The following is a 25208-nucleotide window of genomic DNA, read 5'->3' on the forward strand; positions in this document are numbered from 1 at the left end:
ACTATCTGGCAACACCGCCACCCTCCTCCGACAAACACCTCGTTGAACGCATATAGAGCTCACGGGGTCTGACAACGTCGCCACCTCCACCTCCACCTCCACCTCCCCCCACCCACACACACCTCATGGAATGCACATAGGGCTCACGGAGTCTGGGCAACACCTCCACCTCCCCCCACCATTAACACCTCTCTCAAGGAACACACAGGGCCCATGGGATCTGACACCACCTCCACCTCCACCTCCACCTCCACCTCCACCTCCACCACCACCTCCTCCTGCGGTAGAACATATACATTTTATCTACTAACATTGTTTAAATTTTCTATCATTGTATAAATTCATTTTTTTTCACATCCTACATGTATTTGTAAAATTTAAACAATGTTTATAAATCCCAGCCCCTGAAGATGATCTCAAAAAAGATCGAACGTTGGCCCGATAAGGAAAATGTTTTTTCTAAAACCTACGTCACACCAGACCGCATCTCACGATCTCAAAACAATCATCATGTAGCGGTCACTAAACACCACACATTAAAAAAATTCTTCATTTAAATATATTTTTTTAATGTTAGATTTAAGTTAGATTTTAAAAAATGGAATACCATTTAGGCCCACGGAGAGAATGAGGATGACTATTGACCGTTTGATTTAACCACACAAAGTACATTACACATACAATTTATGCAGACTCTTTTGGTCGTTACAATTTATTTTACAAATAGAATTTTTTTAAAAGTTTTACATATATTTTATTAAATATTTCACGCTACAAAAATTTTTTTGTTAATAAAATTATAAAATAATATGTATTTATTTATGTAAAGAAAAAACAATGAATAACAATCAAAAGAAAATGACAAGATAAACAAAAAAAAACTTTAACAAGAATTTTTGATAGTTAATCATGACTTTAAATTAATTAACCAATTAGTTTTTAATTTTAGTTTTTTAATTATTATAGTTATGTAGATAATACAAAACCACGTAGTATAATATGTACATAATATTAATTAATTTACTTGATTTTATGATGTTAATTAGGGAAAAATAATAAAGATATTTTAAAAAATAATAATAAAAAATGTTAATGAGAGAGAGAGAGAGATAGATAGATAGAGAGAGAGAGAGAGATAGAGAGAGAGAGATAGAGAGAGAGAAAGAAAGAGAGAGAGAGGGAAAAATAGAGAGAGAGAGAGAGGGGGACAGAGGTAGAGGTAGAGGGAGAGGGTGAGAGAGAGAGAGAGAGAGAGAGAGAGAGAGAGAGAGAGAGAGGGAGAGAGAGAGGATCAAAGAGTCAGAAAAAGAGATATAGAGAGATTCGGTGATATTTTTACTTAATAAGTGTGCAGCATATGACACACGTCCTTTCTTCCCGCAAATACCGCAATTTTTAAAGTACCTTTTTACCTTTACCAATTTAATTTAGTATGATTAAGTATTAACATAATAAAATATTAATAAAAGAAAAAATATAGAAAGAAAGATAAAACACACTTCGTATTGAACTGTACAAAAAATAATCAATTATTCCCATGAATAGACTTAAAGTTTTAACTCAGTAAATAAAAATATTACTTGTATCATTTAGAAACCAGGATATTACAAAAAAAGTAGATATATAATTTAATTAGCAAGAATACATGTTGGTTATTCTATGAATTTCATCTATAATTCATTGCATTTAACAATATCGATTAACATAATTAATTTAACAACTTTGACATTTACCAACGTTAATATCTCTTATTAACGATTTAATTTATCATTGAACATATAATTACAACAAAATTATCACTTCTAACTCCTAATAAATAACAATATTATTTTTAATATTTTGAAATATGCACATAGATACAATAACAATAAAAATGAAGATAGCACATGTTTGTTATTTACTATATATTTATATCGCTTAGGATCATTAGGGTGTCATAAAGTGGTAATAATACTAATAATACATTAAATACGGGAAAAAGTTTTTGTTGGGAGATGAAAGAAATCAAGCGTATGTGGCCAGGGTGCTTAACATTCTCAAATCAACTGACTGAAGGATCTTCCAGCGGTACCAAGTTACTGGATGTTACTGAAGGCATGGATCAGGTCGCCATCGTGGCACATCTCAGAGAGATTATGGATTTTATTGTTTGGAATGTACTCCGTAATCGACATTCCACTGCTGTTGAGTTCAAGCAACGACTTAAACAAGTTGGAAATGTTAATGTCAGTTTACACGAAGAAGAATTTCAGAAATTCAATTTAGTACGAGAAGGCCTGCCACTGGTCCAGAACTTCTTACAAGGCAGAGAACAGCTCGGCTAAGTTTCGCAAGAAATCACATCAATCGGACTGAGCAAGATTGAACTAAAAGCTTATTTTCGGATGAGTCAAGGTTTTATTTGAGGTCTTCGGACGGCCGAGAGAGGGTTTGGAGAAGAACAGGAGAGCGATATATCCGTGCATCCTTTTTACTCCGGAGCGTTGGAGGTGGTGGTATTTTTTGGGCAGTATTTCTATGGTTCCTTAACAGCAGTGCGATACATTGAACATGTATTATCAGAAGATGTTGTTCCTTATATGCCACAGATTGGCGACGGTTTTAGTTTTTAGCATGACAATCCTCCATACAGATCGTTGGTGACTGCTTGGAACGGGCTTCATTCAATGTTTGGAGTGTCCATCTTAAGTCCTGACTTAACCCGATCGAAAACCTTTGTGACGAGTTGTCAAAGAGGGTAAAAAGTTGCCCAGTGATGCCAGAGATTTTGTAGGAATTCAGAATGACGCTGTCGAAGGAGGATGGAAATATTCCACAGCCTATTCAAAACCTCATAAAATCGATGCCATGTCGAATGCAAGCGGTGATCAACGCAAGAGGAGGAGTCAGTACTCCGTACTGAATTGAATATTTTCTCCATTCACTAGTTTTCGTGGTCCACTTGATCAATTAATATCTTACAATTAATTAAGGTTTTTAGTAGAGATAAAAAAAGTCAGTGTCACGAGCGGGATTCGAACCCACGATCTTTGGCTTGATACGCCGCTGCTCTACCACTTGAGATATCGTGACCTCGATCCACTCGGACACCAACTTCCCATCCACCTTTTGAATTTTCCCTCCTTTTTGCCATTTTTCAAATGTCGTGTAATTTACTTGATTCTCGGCGATAAATGAAATGGCCAGGGAGAGCTTTAGTGAAGTATACTTCATTTTGCTTATTACATTTATTAGGTTTCGTGGTCTGCTTAACCAAATAAATTCTTTTCAATTAATTTTTTATCCCAACCAAAACCTTAATTAATTGAAAAGAATTTATTTGACCAAGCGGACCATGAAACATAATAAATGTAATAAGCAAAATGAAGTATACTTCACTAAAACTATAAACGAAACATAATAAAAATAAATTGATTATAGTATATGCCTTATTATAAAAATGAAATGGCCACGGAGAGCTTTAGTGAAGGTATACTTCATTTTAACTTATTAAAGTCACTAATTTTCGTGGTCCGTTTGACCAATTAATTAAGGTTTTTAGTTGAGATAAATAAGTGGTAGAGCAGCTGCGTATCTAGCCGAAGATCGTGGGTTCGAATCCCGCTCGTGACACTGACTTTTTTATCTCAACTAAAAACCTTAATTAATTTTCTCCATTGTTTTCATCGCTACTTTACATCGGTACATAGTACATATATATAATATTTTTTTCTAAAAATATCCAGCGAACGACAAAAAATAAAATTATAACAATTATATTACTAAAAAAATAAAAAATCGAGGGTGGTCGCTTTTGCTTATGCGATTTAAATGTTTTTCCGTCATTCCAATCATAGCTGGCATAAAACCAGTACCAAGGTAAACTTCTTTCTATTAGATACAATGAATTTTGATTTAAATATATTGAATGCATTACTTACGCCTTTACAAGTTACAAACACGCAATAAACAGTTTACTAACGGAAAATAGTTGATTTGTCAGTTTTGACTCGCCTTTTTCAACTAGTAAAAAGTTTGTTTTATCCACCAGTCTAGTATTTTCTCTGAGAAGTCAGAGAAAATACTAGACCATAGTTTGGGATAGTTTTGGCCTAGTCCGATATTTTGCCTTTTTCAAAAATTTTGGTATTGCTAGTACCTGTTAGATGCTTTCATTCCACTGTCCGATGAATTCAGTTCCTCTGTCGCCACCATCCTTTTTTGGATAGGTAAAAGTAGTAGTTTTGACTACACGTTCCATTGCGGCTGTGGGTGTTGTTTTAATAGTATCGATTCTTTGGATTTTCTGTAGAATCCTCTCCGCTTTTCTTTGTTCTATTTTTGTCCACCATAAGTAACTTGCATAAGCGACCATGGGTCTTACATCGTAAAATGTGACCATAGGGTCATTTTACAATTTATTCTCCAAGTTCTTCCTCAGAGGTTTTGGCAGTCTTTGGCATAACCATTAGGCTTTTAATGCGCATCGCAGGTTCTCTTGAGGTGAGCATTCCATGTTAACCTTTGGTCGAAAACTAGTTAAACTGACTATAAAAACTTTTAAGTGGTCAAAACTAAAGGAGTCCTTACTCAATACGACGTTTTGGACTTTGCGCAGAAATCTGAAACACATAAACATAAAACGTTAACTTGAAATATATTGTTTCAATTGTTTAAAACAGTTTTTTCTTTAGAGTTTGTATAAATTAATCTTTAAGTAAGGTATTGGTTGAAATAAAAAAGACAGTGTCACAGCGGGATTCGAACCCACGACCTTCGGCTAAATACGCCGCTGCTCTACCACTTCAGCTATCGTGACTTCGTGTTTGTATAAATTCGTTGAGAAGGAGCAATAGAAGAGCTTAAAACCGGACCAAAAATAAAAATGTTAAACATTCAGAGTTCATCAAGGATGTTATTTTAATAAACCTCATCAGACAACAATAAACGGCTGGAAAACTCAAAAAAATACCCAACAGCATACACTATATTATAGCTAAAAAAAAAAAAAACTGTAAATTTCATAAACACTTTCTAAAGTGTACTATATAAAGCGTTATTGATGAAAAGCGTTAAGAATGTACTTAATTGATGAATAATTATGGTTGGGACTTAAACGAGAATCGAAGAATTTGATGAATTTGTGTTTCAATTGTTCTTGATTGAAAAGGGTATTTTTCTCTTTTTTCCCCCCACTGCCCTAGATAATAATACATAATTAACTATCAACTATGTGCAACACAGACAACGCAAATAGCTTCAGCATAGTTGTAGCCCACTAGCAATATGCCGGCGGCATAACCGAAAGCATATAGTAAGCGTACTTTCTCGTCCGTAACTGGGCTATCTAATTTTTTCCTGCTAATGTGGAAAGAAGAAAACTATTTATAGATTTATTGAAAATGGTAACTTGGAATGCGTACATTCGTGTGAAACGGAGCTGATTTCTTTGCGGTGAACCAATAATTATGTACCAAAAATTGTGAAGTTTTGTTTTGGTGTTCTGAAGTTTTGCTTTGTTGTTCTGAGTGCCCAGTAGATCTAAACTGCTCAAAAATGAATACGGATATTGCCAATTTTGTAGTATTTCCTTGACCTAGCATTTTTATTTTAGACTTATTTGGCTTTTGTGGGCTGTATATTGAAGTGCTCAAGGGGATGAGGTCTGGAGACAATGGAGGAATGGACGAAGGGAAATATCCAGGTTTTCTAAACCATTAACATCTCTGCCTCTATGAGGTCTGTCATCGTCATCCAGAAATCCCTGCCCTGGTTTGAGGGAATGAATTCTTCGATCATTTCTAGGACATAACGGATTGCGGTGAAGTTGCCTTCAACAAAATGGAGTCCAGTTAGCCCTCCAGTGTAAATCCCAACCCATTACACCGCCTCTTCCAAACTGCACTGAAGGGAGCACGGGCATGGTACGCATCGGTAGACTCTTCGGCGCCTGCTATCACTATACAGACAAAAACGCGACTCATCAGTAAACATAACAGCATTCCAATTGTTGTTCTCTTCTTGATGCTCGCTGCACCATATTCTCCTGAGTTGCAGATGGCGGGCTGTTGCTGTAGGTCATCTCAAAGTGGCATACGATGTGAGGTCAACTTCTCACGATAAAGGCCTTGCCAATCTTGCACTTCATTAGAAACACTATGGAAACGTTTCCGTCTTGCAGCAATGACAATATTTCTGTCCTCCCTTAGCTGAGATCCACTACCAGCCCTGCTATTGGTAATCCCAGTCTCTCGGAATCGCGCTAAAGCCCGGGAGATCATGCTCGGGAGACGCCAACTGCCTCTGTGGTATCTGCTTGCCGGTGACCTCGATTACTCATTCTCACAATAATATTGCGAACTTCTTGTTCAAGATGTTGTCGTTCCATGGCTAAAGAGAATATAACTGTCTTAACATGGAGAAATGACGAGAAAAGGTGTTTGTTTACAAAATGAGTAATCTTCATGTTTGCAGTTTTTCAGCAGAGGTCATATAAACCCTCAGAGTGCCGGTGTTTTTTGAAAAAAGTTTGTAAGTATCTCGGATTCGAATGCAGGGCCGCTGGATTCGAACCCGAAACCTTTACCTTACAGTGATGGCCATGTCAATGCCTAACCCGTTGCGGCCACCGACACGCCCCGATTTTAGACTTTATATGGCACCATGGAAAGAAGTCGAAAGGTTCACTAACTAATTTCAAATTCCCACAAGATTCGAAGTTGTTATGGTGAGTAGTTGGCCGCAAGGGATGGTCTTTTTTAAATTTATCTTTCACCCCGCGAAAAATTAAACCACCGTAATGCCTACATGTGAACGTCAAGTGGTAGGCCTGATAAACCTGTAATTTGGTCGTTAACGGTCATTTTGTTCTTCCTATCACAAAAATCACCCGGACACACTGAAGATGTACATAACACGCCGAAACGCGTCTGACAGACCAACCCAGAAAGTACAGGCAGACCAAAACGATCGGTAATGACCAAATTTTCAAATTTCAATTCAGACCAAAAGTCCAAAAAAGGACCTTTACCTTACAGTGATGGCCATGTCAACGCCCAAACCGTTGCGGCCACCGACGCCCCCCATATTTGTATTCTTAAGTAAATCCTTTATTAAAAATGAACATTAACATTTGTTTGTTTTTGGTTTGTATTTTCTATTTTGTTTTATCCGACTAACAAGAATATATGGGTTAATTTATTAAAATTAATGGAGCAATATTAAATTACCAATTATTACAAATATCCCTATTCATTTTTGAGCAATTTACTTTGGTTTACAATCGCACGTACCATACTCACCCGCAAAGCACGCAATTTGACACACACACACACACACACACACACACACACACACACACACACACACACACACACACAGAGTGTAGACGGAAATTGAATACTTTATCGAATCGATTCTTGTGCTAAGAAGGATAAAGTAAGATTTGATTAATCCAAATCGAAATCGCTGCACATATCCCGAAAAAGCAGACTAGAGACATTTTGTTTAAATTATTATATTTATTCTACATGCTTCATACAAAATATTACATGTAATACAATAACCATAAATATAAAATATATAAAATGTATATTGGGATATCAGATTCATATTATGGCGAAAAGACAATTACTGAAACTGTTAAATAATAATAAATAACGTTAATAAGTAGAAACTAATTAAAAACTAAATACCCAAATAACTTAACATTTAACTATTGTTTATTAACATATTTAACTATTACATTAAAATCTATTGCTTTAATGAATGTGTCAAAATGTTCATAATATTCTCTCTTCAAGAGCTCCTTCTCATCATGTGGCCACTTCTTGTCTTGCAGTAGGCACTTTCGTATCCAAACACTACGCAGTGGTTCTATTAGTGGGCACTCATATATTAGGTGTTTAATGCTTTGTTCTACTGGGAAATTAGGCAGACATGAGCATGATGAAGATTCTCTTAGATGAAAGCGGAAAAAATAGCTGTTGTTTGGGCCGTGTTCGGTTAAGATGTGGGTTAGTGGTGCGGATAGTTTGATGTGCGGCTGGAATCTATCGGCAACTTTGGTAAAGAATTTTCTTGTCTGCCTTCCAATATTTGTATTAGACCAAGCATTTTCCCAGGCTCTCTTCGAAAAGTTTATTTATAATTGATGACTTTGGAAGTTTGGTGTATGCCAAATTCATACTCTCGTCAGTAGATGCTAATTTGGCCAGTCTGCCAGCTTCTTCATTGCCCTCTATTCCGCAATGAGCCTTAACATTGTACATTAACATTCTGTTTGACTAGAGTTTGAATCATTTTCCTTATTTGCTCAGGCAAAAAGCCATGATTATTATAATTAACATATTTACATGTGAACATGAAATACTTAGAGGTCATACTTGATACGAAAATGAGCTGGGACGATCAAGTGGATTATATATACAATAAGAGGTAGCAAATAGTAAACATTCTGTCTTGAGCGGACTTGGGAATTGCATATAGTAAGTGCAATTAATGAGCTGGGCCTTCCTACTTTCCCTTCCAACTACCTAGGGTTATTTACACAATTTATCGTAGTAGGGACGTGACTTATTTACGGTGAGAAATTCCTATCGTGTTTGCAAAATTCGCAGGGCCGTGCTTTTCCCGAGTTATCTTTTGTCCCACACGCATTAAGTCCGGAAGTGAAAACGATCTCCTTACAACAAATCCGACCGGGATTAAATCCAAGAGATCGAAAAGAGAATAAATAACTGTCTGAGATGCGTCAGTCGATTCCGGGGGGTTTCCAATCGTTTGCGTGTTTCTTAGGCAATTCTTCGGCATCCTTGGTGGGAGACGCTAAGAGTGGGACAGACAACGATTTCAATGCAGTTCTGTTCCGAGATCCAAACCGGACGACCACTACATTTTGTAAGTTCGAGAAATATATTTTTTTTAATTTTAATATTAAATTAGTTCATTAATAAACGGGAATATCTTTTCACAACGCGAACCTGTCTGATTTTTATTTTTTTCTTCGTAATTATTGAAATTGAACACACCTTTGAGCATTACACTTTTGTTTAAAATAATAATAATATTTTTATGTGATCGTAAATATATTTTTATTTGATTACGTACTTTTTATTAAAATAAAACTGTCTTTCCTACAGTTAAAAGGATGAGACAAAATTCTGTTTTTCTACCTTGCAGTTACAAAATAATGTCATGAAACTTTGCTCTTTTTGTGTTTACATCATGGTTAAGAACTGAAATTTAACCGTTATAATTATTTTTATTTATTGATTTACACAGATCTAAAAGAAAATCGACAATTTACAACAACCGTTAGTAATACCGATTTAAACCTCCCAATATCCTAAAATTCCAATAAAATAATATTTTATGCTAATGACATATCACAATTGATAAGGAATTCGTGTTAAATTTGCTAATGTAAGTTGTTGGTTTTTTTCAATAATATGTACATATGTTGTACGCTGTTTATTATAACACTTTAACTTGAGCACGTACTCTTCAAAACAAAATTTTCTTTTTAATGCTTTGAGTGTGATTACATCTTCAAGATAGTATTGATAGAGGGTGTCAAGGCTAACGAGATGCAGCCGATTTTCTTCTTGATTATCTGTGATAGAATAAAAAGTTAAAATTGTAACCATCCTACAATTTTTACTTTTTTTCAAAACTCATTACATTTTATTTAAACCTTGAATTATAGAGAACAGCGCAAATAAATTTTAAATTTTAAATTGGAATGCCTACTCTGATTTTGTTCTTTTTTCGAAAAGTACGCCATTGTTTAAGAAAAATGAGCTTCGTTTTAAGAAAATCGATCTATTTGTTTAGAAATTATGATTTTATTTTAAATTAAGGCTAACCTTTTATTAGAAGATGAGTAACTTGGTAAAATAGACAATTTCATTTTGATCTATTGACCGACTTATAAACTAACCGTATTTCCCAATGTTCGTGGTTTGGAAACTATTTGTTGATTGACCTTTGGATACTTTTCTGTTTGGAAGTGAGTCAATTTGCCTTTCATTTTCGTTATTTGTAATTTTAATTAATTACGCTTTTAACTTAAGTTCTAGGTTGAGATGAAAATGCAAGTGTCACGAGCTGGATTCGAACAAACGAAGCCACTTGCCTTTTCATCCAGGTAAGACTTTAGATTAAACGTATAATTAATTAAAATTATAATTAATTAATACTGTCAACTATAACTATTAAATGTACATTTGGGTTTTTTTTTTAAAGTAACACTCTCACGAACATTGGGGAGTACGCAAAAAATTTAAAATTTCAATTTTTCATTATAATATAATATTGCGATCCAAATCATTGTGATATATTAAGTTTAAATTTATTTAGATATCCGTAATTTTATATAATTATTATTAGGCCATTTTAATGGACAATCAGTATTTTTCATTACGGATTTGGTTTTTGGCGGCTTTTTTTGGGAATGGGTCTTTTCAGTTTTAGAAATTAATAGACTAAAAAATATCGGTGGCATGAGAATACAACCTCAACCGAAAATAATTAATAAATTATTTGTAAAAATAGTTTATATATATTTTTTTATGTTCCTGGTGCAGGATTTTTTTGCATAATTGAACATATATTTTATGATTATTGAGAAATCGTGAGATGCGGTCTGGTGTGATGTAGGTTTCAGAAAAACATTTTCTTTATCGAGCCAACGTTTCGATCTTTATTGAGATCATCTTCAGGGCTCAAAGTGTTTGTCTTCTGTGTAACTGTGCCATTCTTGCGTATCGTGTTGAGAGTGCCGACACGCAAGAATGGCACAATTACACAGAAGACAAACACTTTGAGCCCGGAAGATGATCTCAATAAAGATCGAAACGTTGGCTCGATAAAGAAAATGTTTTTCTGAAACCTACATCACACCAGATCGCATCTCACGATTTCTGAATAATTATCGATTAACGGTCACTAATCACCACACATATATTTTATGAACGTTCAGTCTTTATGACCACTTTCAACTTGGAATCAATGATGATGTTGAAGATGAATAGGCTAGGGGTTTCTCCCCTATATATATAATATTTTTGATTAGTCTATGCAGATTTTTTTCTCGATGAAATGTATATATATTATTCTTATTTGGTTACTGGGCACTATATGCCCTCCTTGGTTTTTAGCTAATCTTCAGCTGATCACGTTTGTTTCTCTCATAAATGTTAGAATGGAACAAGTTGGTAAATCGGGCAAATAGTCGAATTAACCACATTAACACAAATATTCCACCAGAGAGATTGTTTTCAACAGAGAAAGGCGTTGACTTTGAAAAGCGAAGGCCGTGAAACAACTGGGCCAAAGCCCTGCCGTTCTCCTCGTTCTTCCTGTGTTTAATTTCAATTTAATTCAACACGTTATGCAAACGTTTCTGATAACGCCTAATATCAATGGAACTAAATCTTTACAACCGGGAATAAATTTTCAAGGCGATAAAGATATATCTATTAGAAAGGGGAAAAATCCAAGGTTACCCAGTAAGACTATCCCGTTTACGTTTTGGCAAATTTTCAAATATTTCAATGAGCAAAATTGGTTAAAAAATAAGCATTGCAATATGTATTTTTATTATTAAACTACCAGGTTTTGATGGTGTGGTTGGTTGCGAAAAGGTGAATTCATGTTGAACTGATCGACACTGAGACACCGATTGGCCGGTTCTCTCTGGTTCTATGCCCGTTCCTCACTGAAGATGCCTTGAAGAAATTGAAATTTATTTTTATTTTTATTTACAAAATATATACAGTATTTACAAAGAAATTAAAAGACTGGCTTCAGGCTTCCTGCCTATATACCTGATCTGAAGTAAAAAAGAACTAATTTAAACATATCATATATAAACTAACATTAACACAGAGGGAAAAAAAACCTTTACGTTATATAGTTAATTCACAGCAAAATGTGCTTCACTCTTTTGTACTTATATTTTTTGTAAAGTGTCTGCAAGGAGGCAGCTTCATAGTTAACAATAGTTATTCAGATATCGTGAGATGCGGTCGGGTGTGATGTAGGTTTCAGAAAAACATTTTCCCCCTGAGCCCTGAAGATGATCTCAATAAAAGAACGAAACGTTGGCACGATAAAGAAAATGTTTTTTTGAAACCTACATCACACCCGACCGCATCTCACGATATCTGAATAACTATCGATTAACGGTCACTAGTCTCTATACATAGTTAACAATATTTCTAATATTAGTGTATTCACTAAGTACACAAGCTTTGCAAAATTTTGATGTTATACTGTGTACTTGTGTAGAGACTAGCCACCTCCAATACTGAATGTATGTAGTCTATTGGCGTCCACCTTTAAAAGGAACCAATTTTCAAGCATTTGTTCTGCACAACCTGCAACTTCCTGTAGTTGGTGATACATGTATTAGACAGGAGCCGCATACAACAGCATGGGTCGAATATACAAATAATAAATTAACCTTTAATTAAATATACTCAGATCAGAGTGTCTATTTAACAACGGAAACAGATTACAGATCAGAGCCACTCCTCTATCGCATACGTGTTGATGTGCTTGGTGAACGTGAGCTTTGAGTCCAGCATCAAGCCAAGATACTTCACTTCTTTTTTCCATGGAATACACCTTCCATTTATTGTCACAAAACAATCAACATTAGGCCTTCTGCGAGTGAACAGAATCACCTCTGTTTTTGACTCATTGGGTGATCCGCCACCTGTAAAAGTAATTAAATGTTTCTCAAGGGCTACTGAGAGATGCTTAGCTATTGTATCTACCCTGAAATACGAGATCATAAAAGCGGTGTTATCAGCATATAGGGCTCACTTTGGCTTAACTTTTAGTTCGGTTATACCATTAATAAATAAATTGAACAATATGGGCCCAAGGACAGAGCCTTGGGGTACATTAGCAGCAATTGGCCGAAAGTCAGTGCTTTCGTCGTTAAGCGAGACACAAAATTTCCTATCTTCCAGATAACTCCTTATTAAATAAACGATGTATTTGGGAAAGTTATAACTGATTAACTTAAAGACAAGCCCATTGTGCCACACGCAGTCGAACGCTTTTTCAACATCAACAGTGCCATTCCAGTGTGCTTGTTCAAATTAAAATTGTGCTCAATAATATTTGTGACCCTCGCCAATTGTGTTGTGGTGCTGTGATGTGACCTGAACCCAAACTGTTCAGCTGCCAGTAGGTTCTTCTCTTCAATAAACATTCTTGAAGAAAAGATCCAGTAAAGAGATCAATATCGATTAGTTTTCGACAATGAAATAGAGAGAACGTCGAAAAAATTAATCTTTCAGATTGGCTTTAGTCTATGAGATCATTGATTGTGCTAAAATTAATTAATTATGTAATTTATTCATTATGAAAAAATGTTTCTACTATAATTTATTTCTTGTCTCATGCGATTACAAGCCTAATATAAATATTTTTATCCAAACTTATTAAGAACTTATTTTTCTTTGTAGACCCAGCCATGGATCACAAAAATTTCAAGGAGTTCGCCGGTGCGATGGCGGAATACATAGCCAACTACTTGGAAAACATAAGAGACAGGTGGGAATTATGTCCAACCAATCCGTGATAATAAGAAAAGATTTGTTTTGTCAAAATTTTTTTGTAAATTTTCAGGAGAGTGTTGCCGACCGTCGAGCCCGGCTATCTGAGACCTCTCATCCCGGCCGAAGCTCCGGAAACTCCAGAAAAATGGACGGATGTCATGAAAGACATCGAAAGGGTCATCATGCCGGGGGTAAAGTGAATTATTTATTAAGTCTTTTTCTTTCTTCCTGATCCGACTAAGAGACTCCTCAGAACGTCTTCTTGAAGTGACGTTCGTTGAACTTGTCCCAGAGCCAAAGTTCATCAGGGGCAACCTGAAGTGTCCACATAACGGGTGCTTGAATTAGAGACTTGAATTAAGCTTGAATTTAAATCTTTTTATAGATTGGTCGTTTCCGATCATTTTGGTCTGCGAGACACAATTTTAATGCTAATATTAATTAACTAAGTGAAAAAGACAAAATATTTTGGAAAGTCAGAAGATAAATTAAAGAATTGCTTTTTATGCATAAATTTTTATGTCAATCGTAATGATTATATAATTGACTAAAGTTTATTCGTCTCCGTTAACTCTAAAAGATTTTTCCAAATAATCCAGTGTGAATCAGCACGGAATTGCATGAATCGTTGAAGGGATGTTGGACTGGCATACTGGTATAACAGATGCGTATTTGAGAAAATTCAAAGTAACAAATTATCATTTGTCAAATATCCACATTCTGTCGAACTTAGACGAAAAATTTGATTTCAGGTTACCCACTGGCATTCGCCCAAATTCCACGCTTATTTTCCTACTGCCAACTCTTATCCTGCGATAGTCGCGGACATGCTGAGCGACGCCATCGCCTGCATCGGTTTCTCTTGGGTGAGTAATTAAAAAAATTGATAAATAAAAATTATTCATATGAGAAAAAAACAAACAGAAAAAGGCAAGAAAGGGCCTTGATGTTGAAATTCTGCAAATGAAATCGTCGACGCGTGATGTCGAAGTTGGCGAAAGTTGGACGATTCTTTGATAAGATTGGCCGGCAAATTATGTCGGGGCTATCAACGCTGACAATGCTCGCTAACAATGGGACGCAATCACCGTGTTGCAAAACTTAACCTTATACAAATTTATATCTTTCACAAATCGACACGGAGTACTTTTTATGTACTTACATATTCCTTACTTTTGTAGATCGCATCCCCTGCGTGCACGGAGCTTGAAGTGGTCATGCTAGACTGGCTGGGAAAGTTGTTGGACCTTCCGAAAGAGTTCCTCGCCTGCTCTGGAGGAAAAGGTGGCGGAGTCATACAGGTAAAATAAAAATAAAAATGGAAGATTTAGTTTGATTGCTGGAGTGAATAAAGAGCCTTTCGCACTGGGTCCTGACGCCATGTATCTACTTTCAGACTCCATTGGCATTATGGTTTTTTAATTTTATGTCCTACGTTGAGCTATTATTTTCCCGAGAATGAAAACTCCCTTCTCCTTACATGTCAGTTGTTACAATAAGTACTGGGGATTCCACCTCTTCTTGGCAAAACCTATATAGGTGTATATACGTTATTCTCTGGCGTGATTCATGTGCTTATTGAGTCTTCAACTGGTTAACAGGCTTGCAAAAACCCAAAGTGTTTTCTTAATTGTTGTAGCAAGTCTGTTGGAAGTTTAGATGAGTCTGACGATGTCTTTTCCCTGTATTTGTATTTGGAAGTTTTTTTCATCAGGTGTCTTAACTTGATTTATATGGCAATATTTCCGTTTTTATGCTTATGGGAGTTTTCGAACCTTGTTAATTCACTGAGGAACACCCTGCTTAGTTTGTCAGCCCCTTCAAGACATCCTGTCCGGTGTGCCTTCCTTCCAGTTTAAAAAGTCCAATTCTTTCCCTTAACTCGGGTGAGGCCAGAGTGTAACTTGGCTATCAGAATAGTTGACCATGTTCTTGATTTGTACCACCAGCTTTTTGATCTTCCTGAAACTGTTTCTGCCAGAAAAACTGACAAAATGTTGATATAGTGTTTAAAAAGACTTTACTACTTACTGGACGAGACTTTCATCCAGTAAGTGAAATGTCACTCCGCGATCTGTTGACGCTTGGGTCTATACACCAGGGAGTTCTCCCAACCAGTTATGTGACTGGGCAGCTAGTATCGCCCTAAGCCAGATGCCCAGGAGATAGTTTGTTCACCTCTACAAGTCCCCTCTGTTTAATATACCAGCTTTCCATTCCGAGCACATGCTCTTGGTGTTCTAACTAACCGATCCTTCATGGCAATTCTTCTTGTGAGCTGCGCACCTTCTTCCATTACCCTTAGCGGTACCTCGTCAACAACCATTCATAATCCTTTAGACGTCTGCCGAATCGTTTCATAATTTTGATCTAGCTTCTTCGATTTTTGTTTCGTGGTAGGTTATTTTTAAGGAGACTGGTTATTGGCCCATCACTGCCGAATCATTCGCCCCCCCCCCCATCAAATCTATTCGTGCTACGCCGTGAGGGATGACAACTTAATGTAGGTAGCCATAGGGGCGGGTATTGTTCATGACATTTGTTTTCTATCTAATGTATTTGTGTGAGTGTTTCCTGTTTTGTGTTCTCACATGCTCAGAAACCCCCGGATCATAAGGCTCCGAATGATAGTTGGTTTGGTATATTTCCCTAAAAGATATGTGCAAATTTCACTAGTTATAATTACTGTTTTTTGGAGATATAGTGAACCTAGGTATAAATAATTACGTTGTTTCAGGATATATCAGGGCACAAAGAAAAGAAAAAACCTCTGCTCAGCATTACCAGTCATATACTGCACTAAAAACATTACATTAGTCTTTTTCCTAGATTTGACCCATAGAAAATATTGATTTATAAAAACCACTAGATTATATATCAAATTTAAAATGAGCTTTTTTATTTAGTCTCTATTTTTTGACAGGGGACAGCCAGCGAGGCTACTCTGGTCGCACTTTTGGGCGCTAAAGCAAGAGCGATCGCTCGAGCCAAGGAAGACCACCCGGACTGGTCCGACTACCAAATTATCTCCAAATTGGTAGCCTACGCTTCCGGTATTGACGGTGATAAAATAATAACCCAAATTTCCACTGAAACAGTCCGATTTGAACATTTTCAGAACAGGCACATTCTTCGGTGCAGAGGGCAGGCCTGCTCGGCGGAGTCCAGTTCAAGCTGCTGCCGACAGACGAAAGGTACAGGATGCAAGCAGCACCGCTCGTCGAAGCGGTCAGAAAAGACAGAGCCGAAGGGCTCATACCTTTCTTAGTAAGTTCGTTATAGGTGATATTTTCAAAAGTTATTGTACATGCCAACACTAAGAGGTTGAAAACCAAAGTAGTTAAGTACTTCCTATCCTCTGCTAAAGCTTGGTGCCATCTATATAGATTAATGTTTAAAGCAATATCGACTAAATATAAATAAACATCACAGTTATCGCTATTTTCTTGTCCTTTTCAGAAATTTTATTTGATTTTAATTTAATTCAACTTTTTGGACATACCAATAATTAGCAAGAGACACTTCCTGAGGTTGGTGCCCAATAGCAGGCCCTTCTAATAATTATACAAGGAAGTGCATTTTTCGACACACCATAGGAAAAAACAATGACCAACCTGTTTAAACGGCCTCTGGTGCTATTTTTTAATTAAAACGAGTTGCTTAGTAAGTATTGGCAAACCTATTTCAGAATATACTCCACTCAGGAGAAAGTTGCGTGGGTAAGGCAATATTACGGTGTAATTTGGTCATTACCGATCGCTTTGGTCTGCCTGTCCTTTCTGGGTCGGTCTGTCAGACGCGTTTCGGCATCTTCAGTGTGTCTGGGTGATTTTTGTGATAGGAAGAACAAAATGACCGTTAACGACCAAATTACCGGTTTATCAGGCCTACCACTCGAAGTTCACATGTAGGCATTGCAGTGGTTTAATTTTTCGCGGGGTGAAAGATAAATTTTAAAAAGACCATCTCTTGCGGCCAGCTCACCATAACAACTTCGAATCTTGTGGGAATGTGAAATTAGTGAACCTTTCGACTTCTTTTCATGGTGCCATATAAACTCTAAAATCGGGGCGTGTTGGTGGCCGCAACGATTTAGTCTTTGACACGGCGCGGTAAGGTGAAGGTCCCGGGTTCGAATCCAGCGGCCCTGCATTCGAACCCGACATACAAATGGGCTTTTTTCAAAAACACCGGCACTCCAAGGGTTCATATAACCTCGTAGTTGAAAATGAAACCTCGTAGCTGAAAGTCTAAAATCAAAACAATCCATCCGGTATGCAATACAGACATGTCGTGATGGTTTCATTTTGATGCTTGGTGGAGCTTGAAGATAAGCTTAAACTTCTAATGAATTGTTTTGTAAATTTTTTCTTGGGCTCCCCAAGGAGTGAGTACATCAACTTAGTGGTTATTCCCTTCCTACCGCAATACATCTTTTACTCTTCCTCTACCAGATATCTTCCCATTCTCCTCCCTACATACATGATCTCCTTAACTTCATATCCTCTATACACTCCCGTCAAACTAGCTCCCACCATTCTTACCTCTTCCCCCTAAACGCAGTCCTTATTTCCTCATTAGTGCCTCCAACCTATAGAATTTCCTTTCCCATTCAATCCGCCAAATTCTGTTATATAAACTCTTATCCTTACAACGTGGCTATGACGCTATGAATTTGTAAGATCGATATTGTCGTTGATCCTACATCGCTATTTTATTAACGAATTTTCCAGCGAGTATCTGCCTCGTTCGTCAGATTTTATCATTCATTTTTTTCAATACGATTTCCATTTCAGGTTGTAGCCACCCTGGGGACGACGAGTTGTTGCTCCTTCGATAATTTGGCCGATATCGGCGTCGCCAGCAAAGAAGAGGGTCTCTGGCTCCACGTGGACGCCGCTTACGCAGGTAAACTGATTACTTATTATTTAATTGGGCTTCAACTTATATTGGTCTTGATGTTAGGTTCAGCCTTCATATGTCCGGAATACCGCTATCTCATGGAAGGAATCGATTACGCCGATTCTTTCAACTTCAATCCTCACAAGTGGCTTCTAGTGAACTTCGACTGTTCCACCATGTGGTAAGTTCTGACACGAATGAAATGCTTACGAGATAATTGTATTTTTGTCTAGAGGTAAAACGTACTATATAGACAGGGAAACCATTCGCTAATAAAAGAAAAGTAATAAAATGTTAACAATTTTCTGCAGTTGTGATCTCTCTGGGGATTAAAATTCTATATGACAAGTACGATTTAAGAGAGAAGAAATTATGGGAATAGTTCTAAATATATTATTTTTATCTACTTATTATTATAAAAAAGTTAATTATGTTACAAAGTATATTAAGTTGGCAGCCTGATCATGATCAATCATCGTGCCCCATCCGTTGAAATGAATATCAAAAGCTGATAGTTCGTCTTAGTTCAATACATGTTTTTTTAAGCCCTTGCCATTTTTCCAAAATCTCTTTAAATCTTGATCTTCAGTACTTTTTTATTTTTCCTACGAATCAAAAATTATATTTGAATTCATACAAGCTTGATGATGACGATGATGAAAGGAGATTATGAAGTGGGGTTTATGTTCCCCAAGCCTTGCTTATGGATTTATTATACTTTACTAGTTCCTTAGTTTTTTAAGGAGTACTAGGTCATGTCGTTATTACAGTTCCTTTTCCAGGGTTTTCTTTGTACCACAGGTTATTGAGCTTCACATTCGAATTTCATATGGGTGGCTGTTTTCCTCCTCCTTGCATAATCTGCAAATGGGGTCATCATTGAATACACTCATGTCGTGTAGTTGTTTTTTCAGATGACTGTGATGTGTATGTGATATAGCGTGTCTCTTCTTCTTTTTTGTTGGTTCCAACCCTGAGTTTGGAAAACCGAAAACAAGATCCCAGAGGTTTTTTACAATCGGACCTGACAACAATTATTTCATTTATCGATCGGGCACCTTTTATATTTCATTTAAACCAAAGTAAATACGACACCAAATGTTTGTTAAATTTGAATCTTTAATTACAATTTATTTTCACATAAAATGACAATATATTTTATTTATTATTATTTTTAATTTAAAGATTCCTTTTATCCTATAACAAACCTATCTCAAATCTACAAACCTTAATTTTAAAATGGAATTTGATTCTCGTTTTATAGTTCCATAAAGAAAGATAAAGAAATTATTATTATTATTAAAATGTTGACCACCAAATTATAAAATACAATTAAAATATTAACACAAATTTTAAAATGAAATATTATTTCTTTTATTTTTCTGTATAAAAATATATACCCTTTTAAAACTAAATTACAATTATTATTTTTTTATTTTGACGTCAAAGTAATAAAAATTAACTCACTTGAATAGTGTGCACACCAAATTTTTCTTTTTACCAAAAATAGCTGTTTACCCACACAAGCCAGAAAGGGATTTGTTCTAGGACTTGAAAAAATAGCCCTTTCTTGGCCCCTACTCCTTTCACTGTTTGAGTGTGTGGAGGGGCATGGCGGTTCATTTAAATCTGAACGTGACATGTATATAGTCCTATCATTCCTCTGAGTTTAGCCCTCTCTAGCTGTACCAGTGAGATTGCCAGTCATGGTGAGGGTTGTTTTAGCCTACCCTTACTGGAACTAGCACCTCTAGAGTTAGGTGCTCTCTCTCTCTCTCTTCTCCTTTTGAGTTTTTTTTTATCAATTCTGTAATGGATGATTCTGTGTTTGTTTTTGTTATACTAAGGCTAGGGTAATAGCTTATACATATATGGTTCTCTTCTGGTCAGTTTGTTTGCTTTTTCATTTACCAAAATTCTTTTGTGCTCTGACCCCATGATGTCATCAGGTTGTTACATTTTTCCAGGTTTTAGAAATTTTGGATGCATTCACTGACTATTTGACTTTTTACGTGGTTATGCTTTAATAGCTCCTACGTTATCTGATCTTTTGAAAAATTTGTCGGTGTAATTTATTTTAAATTAATTTCTATCAGAGCATCCACACATTTTTGTCAAGTCATCGAGGTATTACATCTAAATGTACTTCAGCAACCTACAAATGGGAATTAGATATGCCCATGTTGTGTAGATGTTTTCTCAGATGCCAGTGACCGGTTAATCACTCCTATCACTCTATCCTCTATAATTCCTCTGAACTTGGCTCTCTAACTGTAGCTGTAAGTTGGTGAGGGTTGTGTTAGCATCAGTCCTCACCAACTCTCGATAGAAGATAGGAAGTTAGTGTCCGAATAGATCGAATTCACGATAGCTCAAGTGGTTGAGCAGCGGCGTATATAGCCGAAGATCATGGGTTCGAATCCCGCTCGTGACACTGACTTTTTTATCTCAACTAAAAACCTTAATTAATAGAAACTTGTTAATTAAATTTATCTTGAGGTTAAATAAAAACGTTTTATAATGTTTTTGACTAATTTGTGTTTTGCAGGTTCAAGGATCCATCCTGGATAGTGAATGCTTTCAACGTGGATCCCCTTTATTTAAAACACGACCAGCAGGGAGCCGCTCCTGATTACAGGGTAACTATCTTTAACAGAAATGTTTGTCCGCGGTGGATTTTCGAAAATTTTGTAATTAAATTAATTATTATTATCATCTAAGAATTGAATTTCACGAAAGGCGTAAATAACACACAGCGTAAATAAAGCAAAAAAACCTTAGATCTTATCGTGGAAAGAATATTAAATCTAGGGTTGATTGTTATTTACAAGGTCGAAATTTAATTAAGCTTATTATAATTCCGTTTTTATCGTCAGGCGAAAAGCCGAAATTTTCTCAAACATTAACTTTTGCTGGGAAAAAAATTAGATGCCTTAAAACTTTTTTTTTACACAATTGGCGAAGAACGAACAAACGTCTTTCCTTGCTCAGCAAACTCTTTCTCTAAGTCTTTTTCTCTTCGTGTTAACTCGTTACTTTCTTTTTGTAACTCCAGAGTTTTAACTCTTTTACGTTGTTCTTTAAAATAAGTCTCTTAAATGCAAAAGTAAAAGCGTTGATGACTGCTTAGTGTGGTTAATCTAAAGTTAACTAGGTTAACATATACTCCTCGGTTTGTATGCTTTGTATAGAATTTGAGTGACCTAAGTGATGGATAAAAAAGCGTTATTAGAATTAAGCAATGGATTAAAGATTGAGCTACCCATATTAAACGGAACAATAGGTCCTGATGTATTAAACATTAAGGATTTGTACAGGACAACAGGGTTAATGACATTATAATAAAGTGTATTGCAGAAATTTTTCAACCGGCACTCGGTCGCTTACTGGGTCCTTATGTTGATGTTATTCAAACCTGTTTCGGCTTTGCGCCCTCTTCAGTGAGGAAGTGCGGTCTCAGTGACACAAGCCAATCCCGAATATATTAGCAGACATTTTTGACAGCAGTTTGAACCTACTGGTCATTTAGGTCGCAGTATACTTCAGAGGCATGTGACAATAGCGGGATTAGGCGGATGAGGATGTAGAATCAAACTGAATTACCAAAATACTGGAATTTTGCAGTAAGCACTTAACGCGTATTACTCAGTTGACTGTTAAGGAAATTATCCAAATAAAGGTGCAAGAAACGTTGTAATCCAATTGATTAAGAAAAAATTGGAGAATGTTATACTAAGTAAAAATAAATAACTTTATAGTCGTATATTGGAAAGGAAGTCAGTTTTAACTGAATGTATGAGTTACACTAATTTCTAATCTGTCTATATGATCAGCACTGGCAAATTCCACTCGGACGTAGGTTCCGTTCGCTCAAACTCTGGTTCGTCATGAGACTGTACGGCGCTGATAACCTGAGAGACCACATCAGGAAGCAGATCAACCTGGCCCACCAGTTCGAAGAATACGTCCGTGCGGATCCTTCGTTCGAACTTTTCGGCGATGTCCTCATGGGACTGGTTTGCTTCCGAATCAAGGTGAAAATTGAGTTTTTTCATTCCAAAAGCGTCTCTCATACAAGTTTTCCCACGTTGCAGGGATCGAACGAGAAGAACGAAAAACTGCTTAAGATGATCAACGGAAACGGCAAGATACACATGGTGCCGTCCAAGATCAACGGTACCTACTTTCTGAGGATGGCCGTCTGTTCGAGGTACAGCGAGCCTCAAGACATAAAAGAGTCCTGGGAAGAGGTGAAAGCCATGGCGACACTGATGGAAAAGGAAGGTTGAAATAATATTTGCAATAAATTCGAGCCTTAGTGATATATAAAATCCAAAGTCGTTTAAAAATTAATGGACAATAAAATTATTGACAATAAACGGAATTTTCGTCGCTAAAGTTCGAATTTGTTGTTAACAGCTGAAGGATTCTCGGTCTTAGTTGAAACTGTCACCACTCTTCCTTACAACGAACATACTCATGATATTCATAATCGTAAAATATAATACTAACGTAAAATTTTCAAATGTCTAAAATGGAATTAAGCTGTTTTGATTCGTATAAGCCAATTTTGACAAATACCAACGGTAATTGCTTAATTATTTTCAATTGCAAAAATAACATAATACAATAATTGATTTGATTAAGGTACCATTATGAAATGATGACAGGTGCTGACCGAGAATCCCGGTGACTGCAACACGAAAATCAAAAAATCAACGAAAACCCGAGTATTATTTAAAAGTATTGACACAAATAATATATTAAATATCGCGTCATCGAATATAAAAATTTGATAATTAATGAAATATCAAAAATATATTTCAATGTTTTACTGTACAATTACTATAAGAATGTGAAAATGTAACATTATCAAGCTGTATGAGCGTATTTATTTTTCAAAAAAAAAAAATCGCAGACAATCCACGTTAATTTGATTTTGCGAAATCCCCGAAATCATTGTAAGAGATTTTCATTTTAGTTATAATCAAATGAGACCAAGGCTTGACGAGGACCAAAGCAGATTTGTAAATATTGTTAATGTTTGTATATTTTATCCAGTGGATATTTTCCTATCCGGCTTGTTTTACAAAGTGTTATAAATCATGATATTATATTATTATAAATTAATATATATATATATATATAAATGATATTGAAAAATGTACCATATTTATTGTTTAGTAAAACTATCCCTTCACACTATTCCTTTAAATCGGGGCTTCCCAAAACAGTGGTCCGCGGTCCCCTTGGGGGTCCACGGCGAACTTCGAGAAAAAATTAATATTTGCACAAATGAACGTAGTATGAATCAATAAAATTAAAAACTAATAACAATGCGTACTGAAACGAAAGTTTTTTTTTCGCAGCAGCAGTCATTGTGTATTTCATAGCCCATAGACATGCTTCAGCTATGAAACATATGCCAGCCAGTTTTAAGAAAGTTTTGGATGAGTCTGTTCAAATTGTTAATTATATCAAGTTGCGGCCATTGAAGCCAAGACTTTTCACTATACCTTGTGTTGAAATGGGAAGCCTTCATCCATGGTTTCGCCAAAAAAAATTAAAAAAATCTTTTTGAAAGTTGACATTCTCCGTATTTTAATGTTTTTTTATTTCGCCGTTTTACTTACTCAAATCAACTATGTCAATATATCATTTTACAGCATTTGTTTATGGAGATTTCAATAAAAATATAGTAAAAGCTATCCAAGTTCATAAATTTAACTATTTATTTTTCATGATATTAAAACAATTTTAAAAGATCTTAAGTAATGTCCATAATTATGTTGTTTTACAAAATGTTTTTACCAGATAAATAATCATTTTTTGGCTTTGTCAATAAAAATCATTTTTCATTGTTTTGAGATAATCACAAAATGTATTAATTTTTATTATAAAATTATCGTTTCTTCAAGACTTAAATGAAAATAACAATAAAAAATATTTCAAGAGTGCAATGAATTTACGGTTTTCAACTTTTTCTTCTTAAAATTTATATTATAAATTTCATACAATTACCTATTTATTTTTCATGAAATTAAAAAAGAAAATTTATTATTTTTAAATCTAAAAGATCTTAAGGTGTGTCCATATCTATGTGATTTTTCAAAAAAATTTTATCAGATAAATAATAATTTTATGGCTTTGTCAATAAAAATAATTCACTAGTTTTCGTTAATATCTTTCAATTAATTAAAGTTTTATTGTTAGTCAGTAATAAAAATAATGTTTTATTATTACAAGATAATAACAAAATGTAGTAATTTTTATTATAAAATTATCGTTTCTTCAAGACTTAAATAAAAATAACAATAAAAAATATTTCAAGAATACGATACGGTTTTAACTTTTTTTCATAAAATTTATATTATAAATTTCATTTAATTAACTTTATTTTTCATAAAATTAAAACAAAAATTTCAGTTATTAAATCTAAAAGGCGCAAGAATGGCACAAATACACAGAAGACAAACACTTTTAGCCCTGAAGATGATCTCAATAAGGATCGAAACGTTGGCACGACAAAGAAAATGTTTTTCTGAAACCTACATCACACCAGACCGCATCTCACGATTTCTGAATAATTTTACCAGATAAATAAATTAACCAGATAAAATCAATTTTATGGATTTGTCAATAAAAATAATGTTTTATTGTTTTAAGATAATTACAAAATGTAGTTATTATTATTATGGAAATATCGTTCTTTAAGTGTCAAAAAAGAAACATTTTTCATGATGACTATGATAC

At 35.3% G+C, this 25208-nt stretch overlaps 1 protein-coding gene across 1 annotated transcript; it reads left to right on the top strand.

Moving 5' to 3' along the window:
* Positions 1-8770: 8770 nt before the first annotated feature.
* Positions 8771-23367, top strand: LOC106668726 (aromatic-L-amino-acid decarboxylase). Its single transcript, XM_014397704.2, has 12 exons — positions 8771-8877; positions 13461-13548; positions 13624-13744; positions 14306-14419; positions 14735-14854; positions 16477-16606; positions 16672-16820; positions 18350-18461; positions 18519-18636; positions 21004-21094; positions 22289-22489; positions 22550-23367. Exons 2-12 carry the CDS (start codon positions 13469-13471, stop codon positions 22742-22744), a joined length of 1431 nt encoding a protein of 476 aa, XP_014253190.1. The 5' UTR covers positions 8771-8877; positions 13461-13468; the 3' UTR covers positions 22745-23367.
* The last annotated feature ends 1841 nt before the right edge of the window (positions 23368-25208 follow it).

This window comes from Cimex lectularius, unplaced genomic scaffold (genome assembly GCF_000648675.2).
Source record: "Cimex lectularius strain Harlan isolate CLEC.00 unplaced genomic scaffold, Clec_2.1 scaffold125, whole genome shotgun sequence".
NCBI lineage: Eukaryota > Metazoa > Arthropoda > Insecta > Hemiptera > Cimicidae > Cimex > Cimex lectularius.

Excerpts from the sequence above, each read along its gene's own strand:
- LOC106668726 (XM_014397704.2), top strand. The coding sequence starts at position 13,469 with ATGGATCACAAAAATTTCAAGGAGTTCGCCGGTGCGATGGCGGAATAC. Across the intron at positions 13,549-13,623 it reads TTGGAAAACATAAGAGACAG|GAGAGTGTTGCCGACCGTCG; the intron begins GTGGGAATTATG and ends GTAAATTTTCAG. Across the intron at positions 13,745-14,305 it reads AAAGGGTCATCATGCCGGGG|GTTACCCACTGGCATTCGCC; the intron begins GTAAAGTGAATT and ends ATTTGATTTCAG.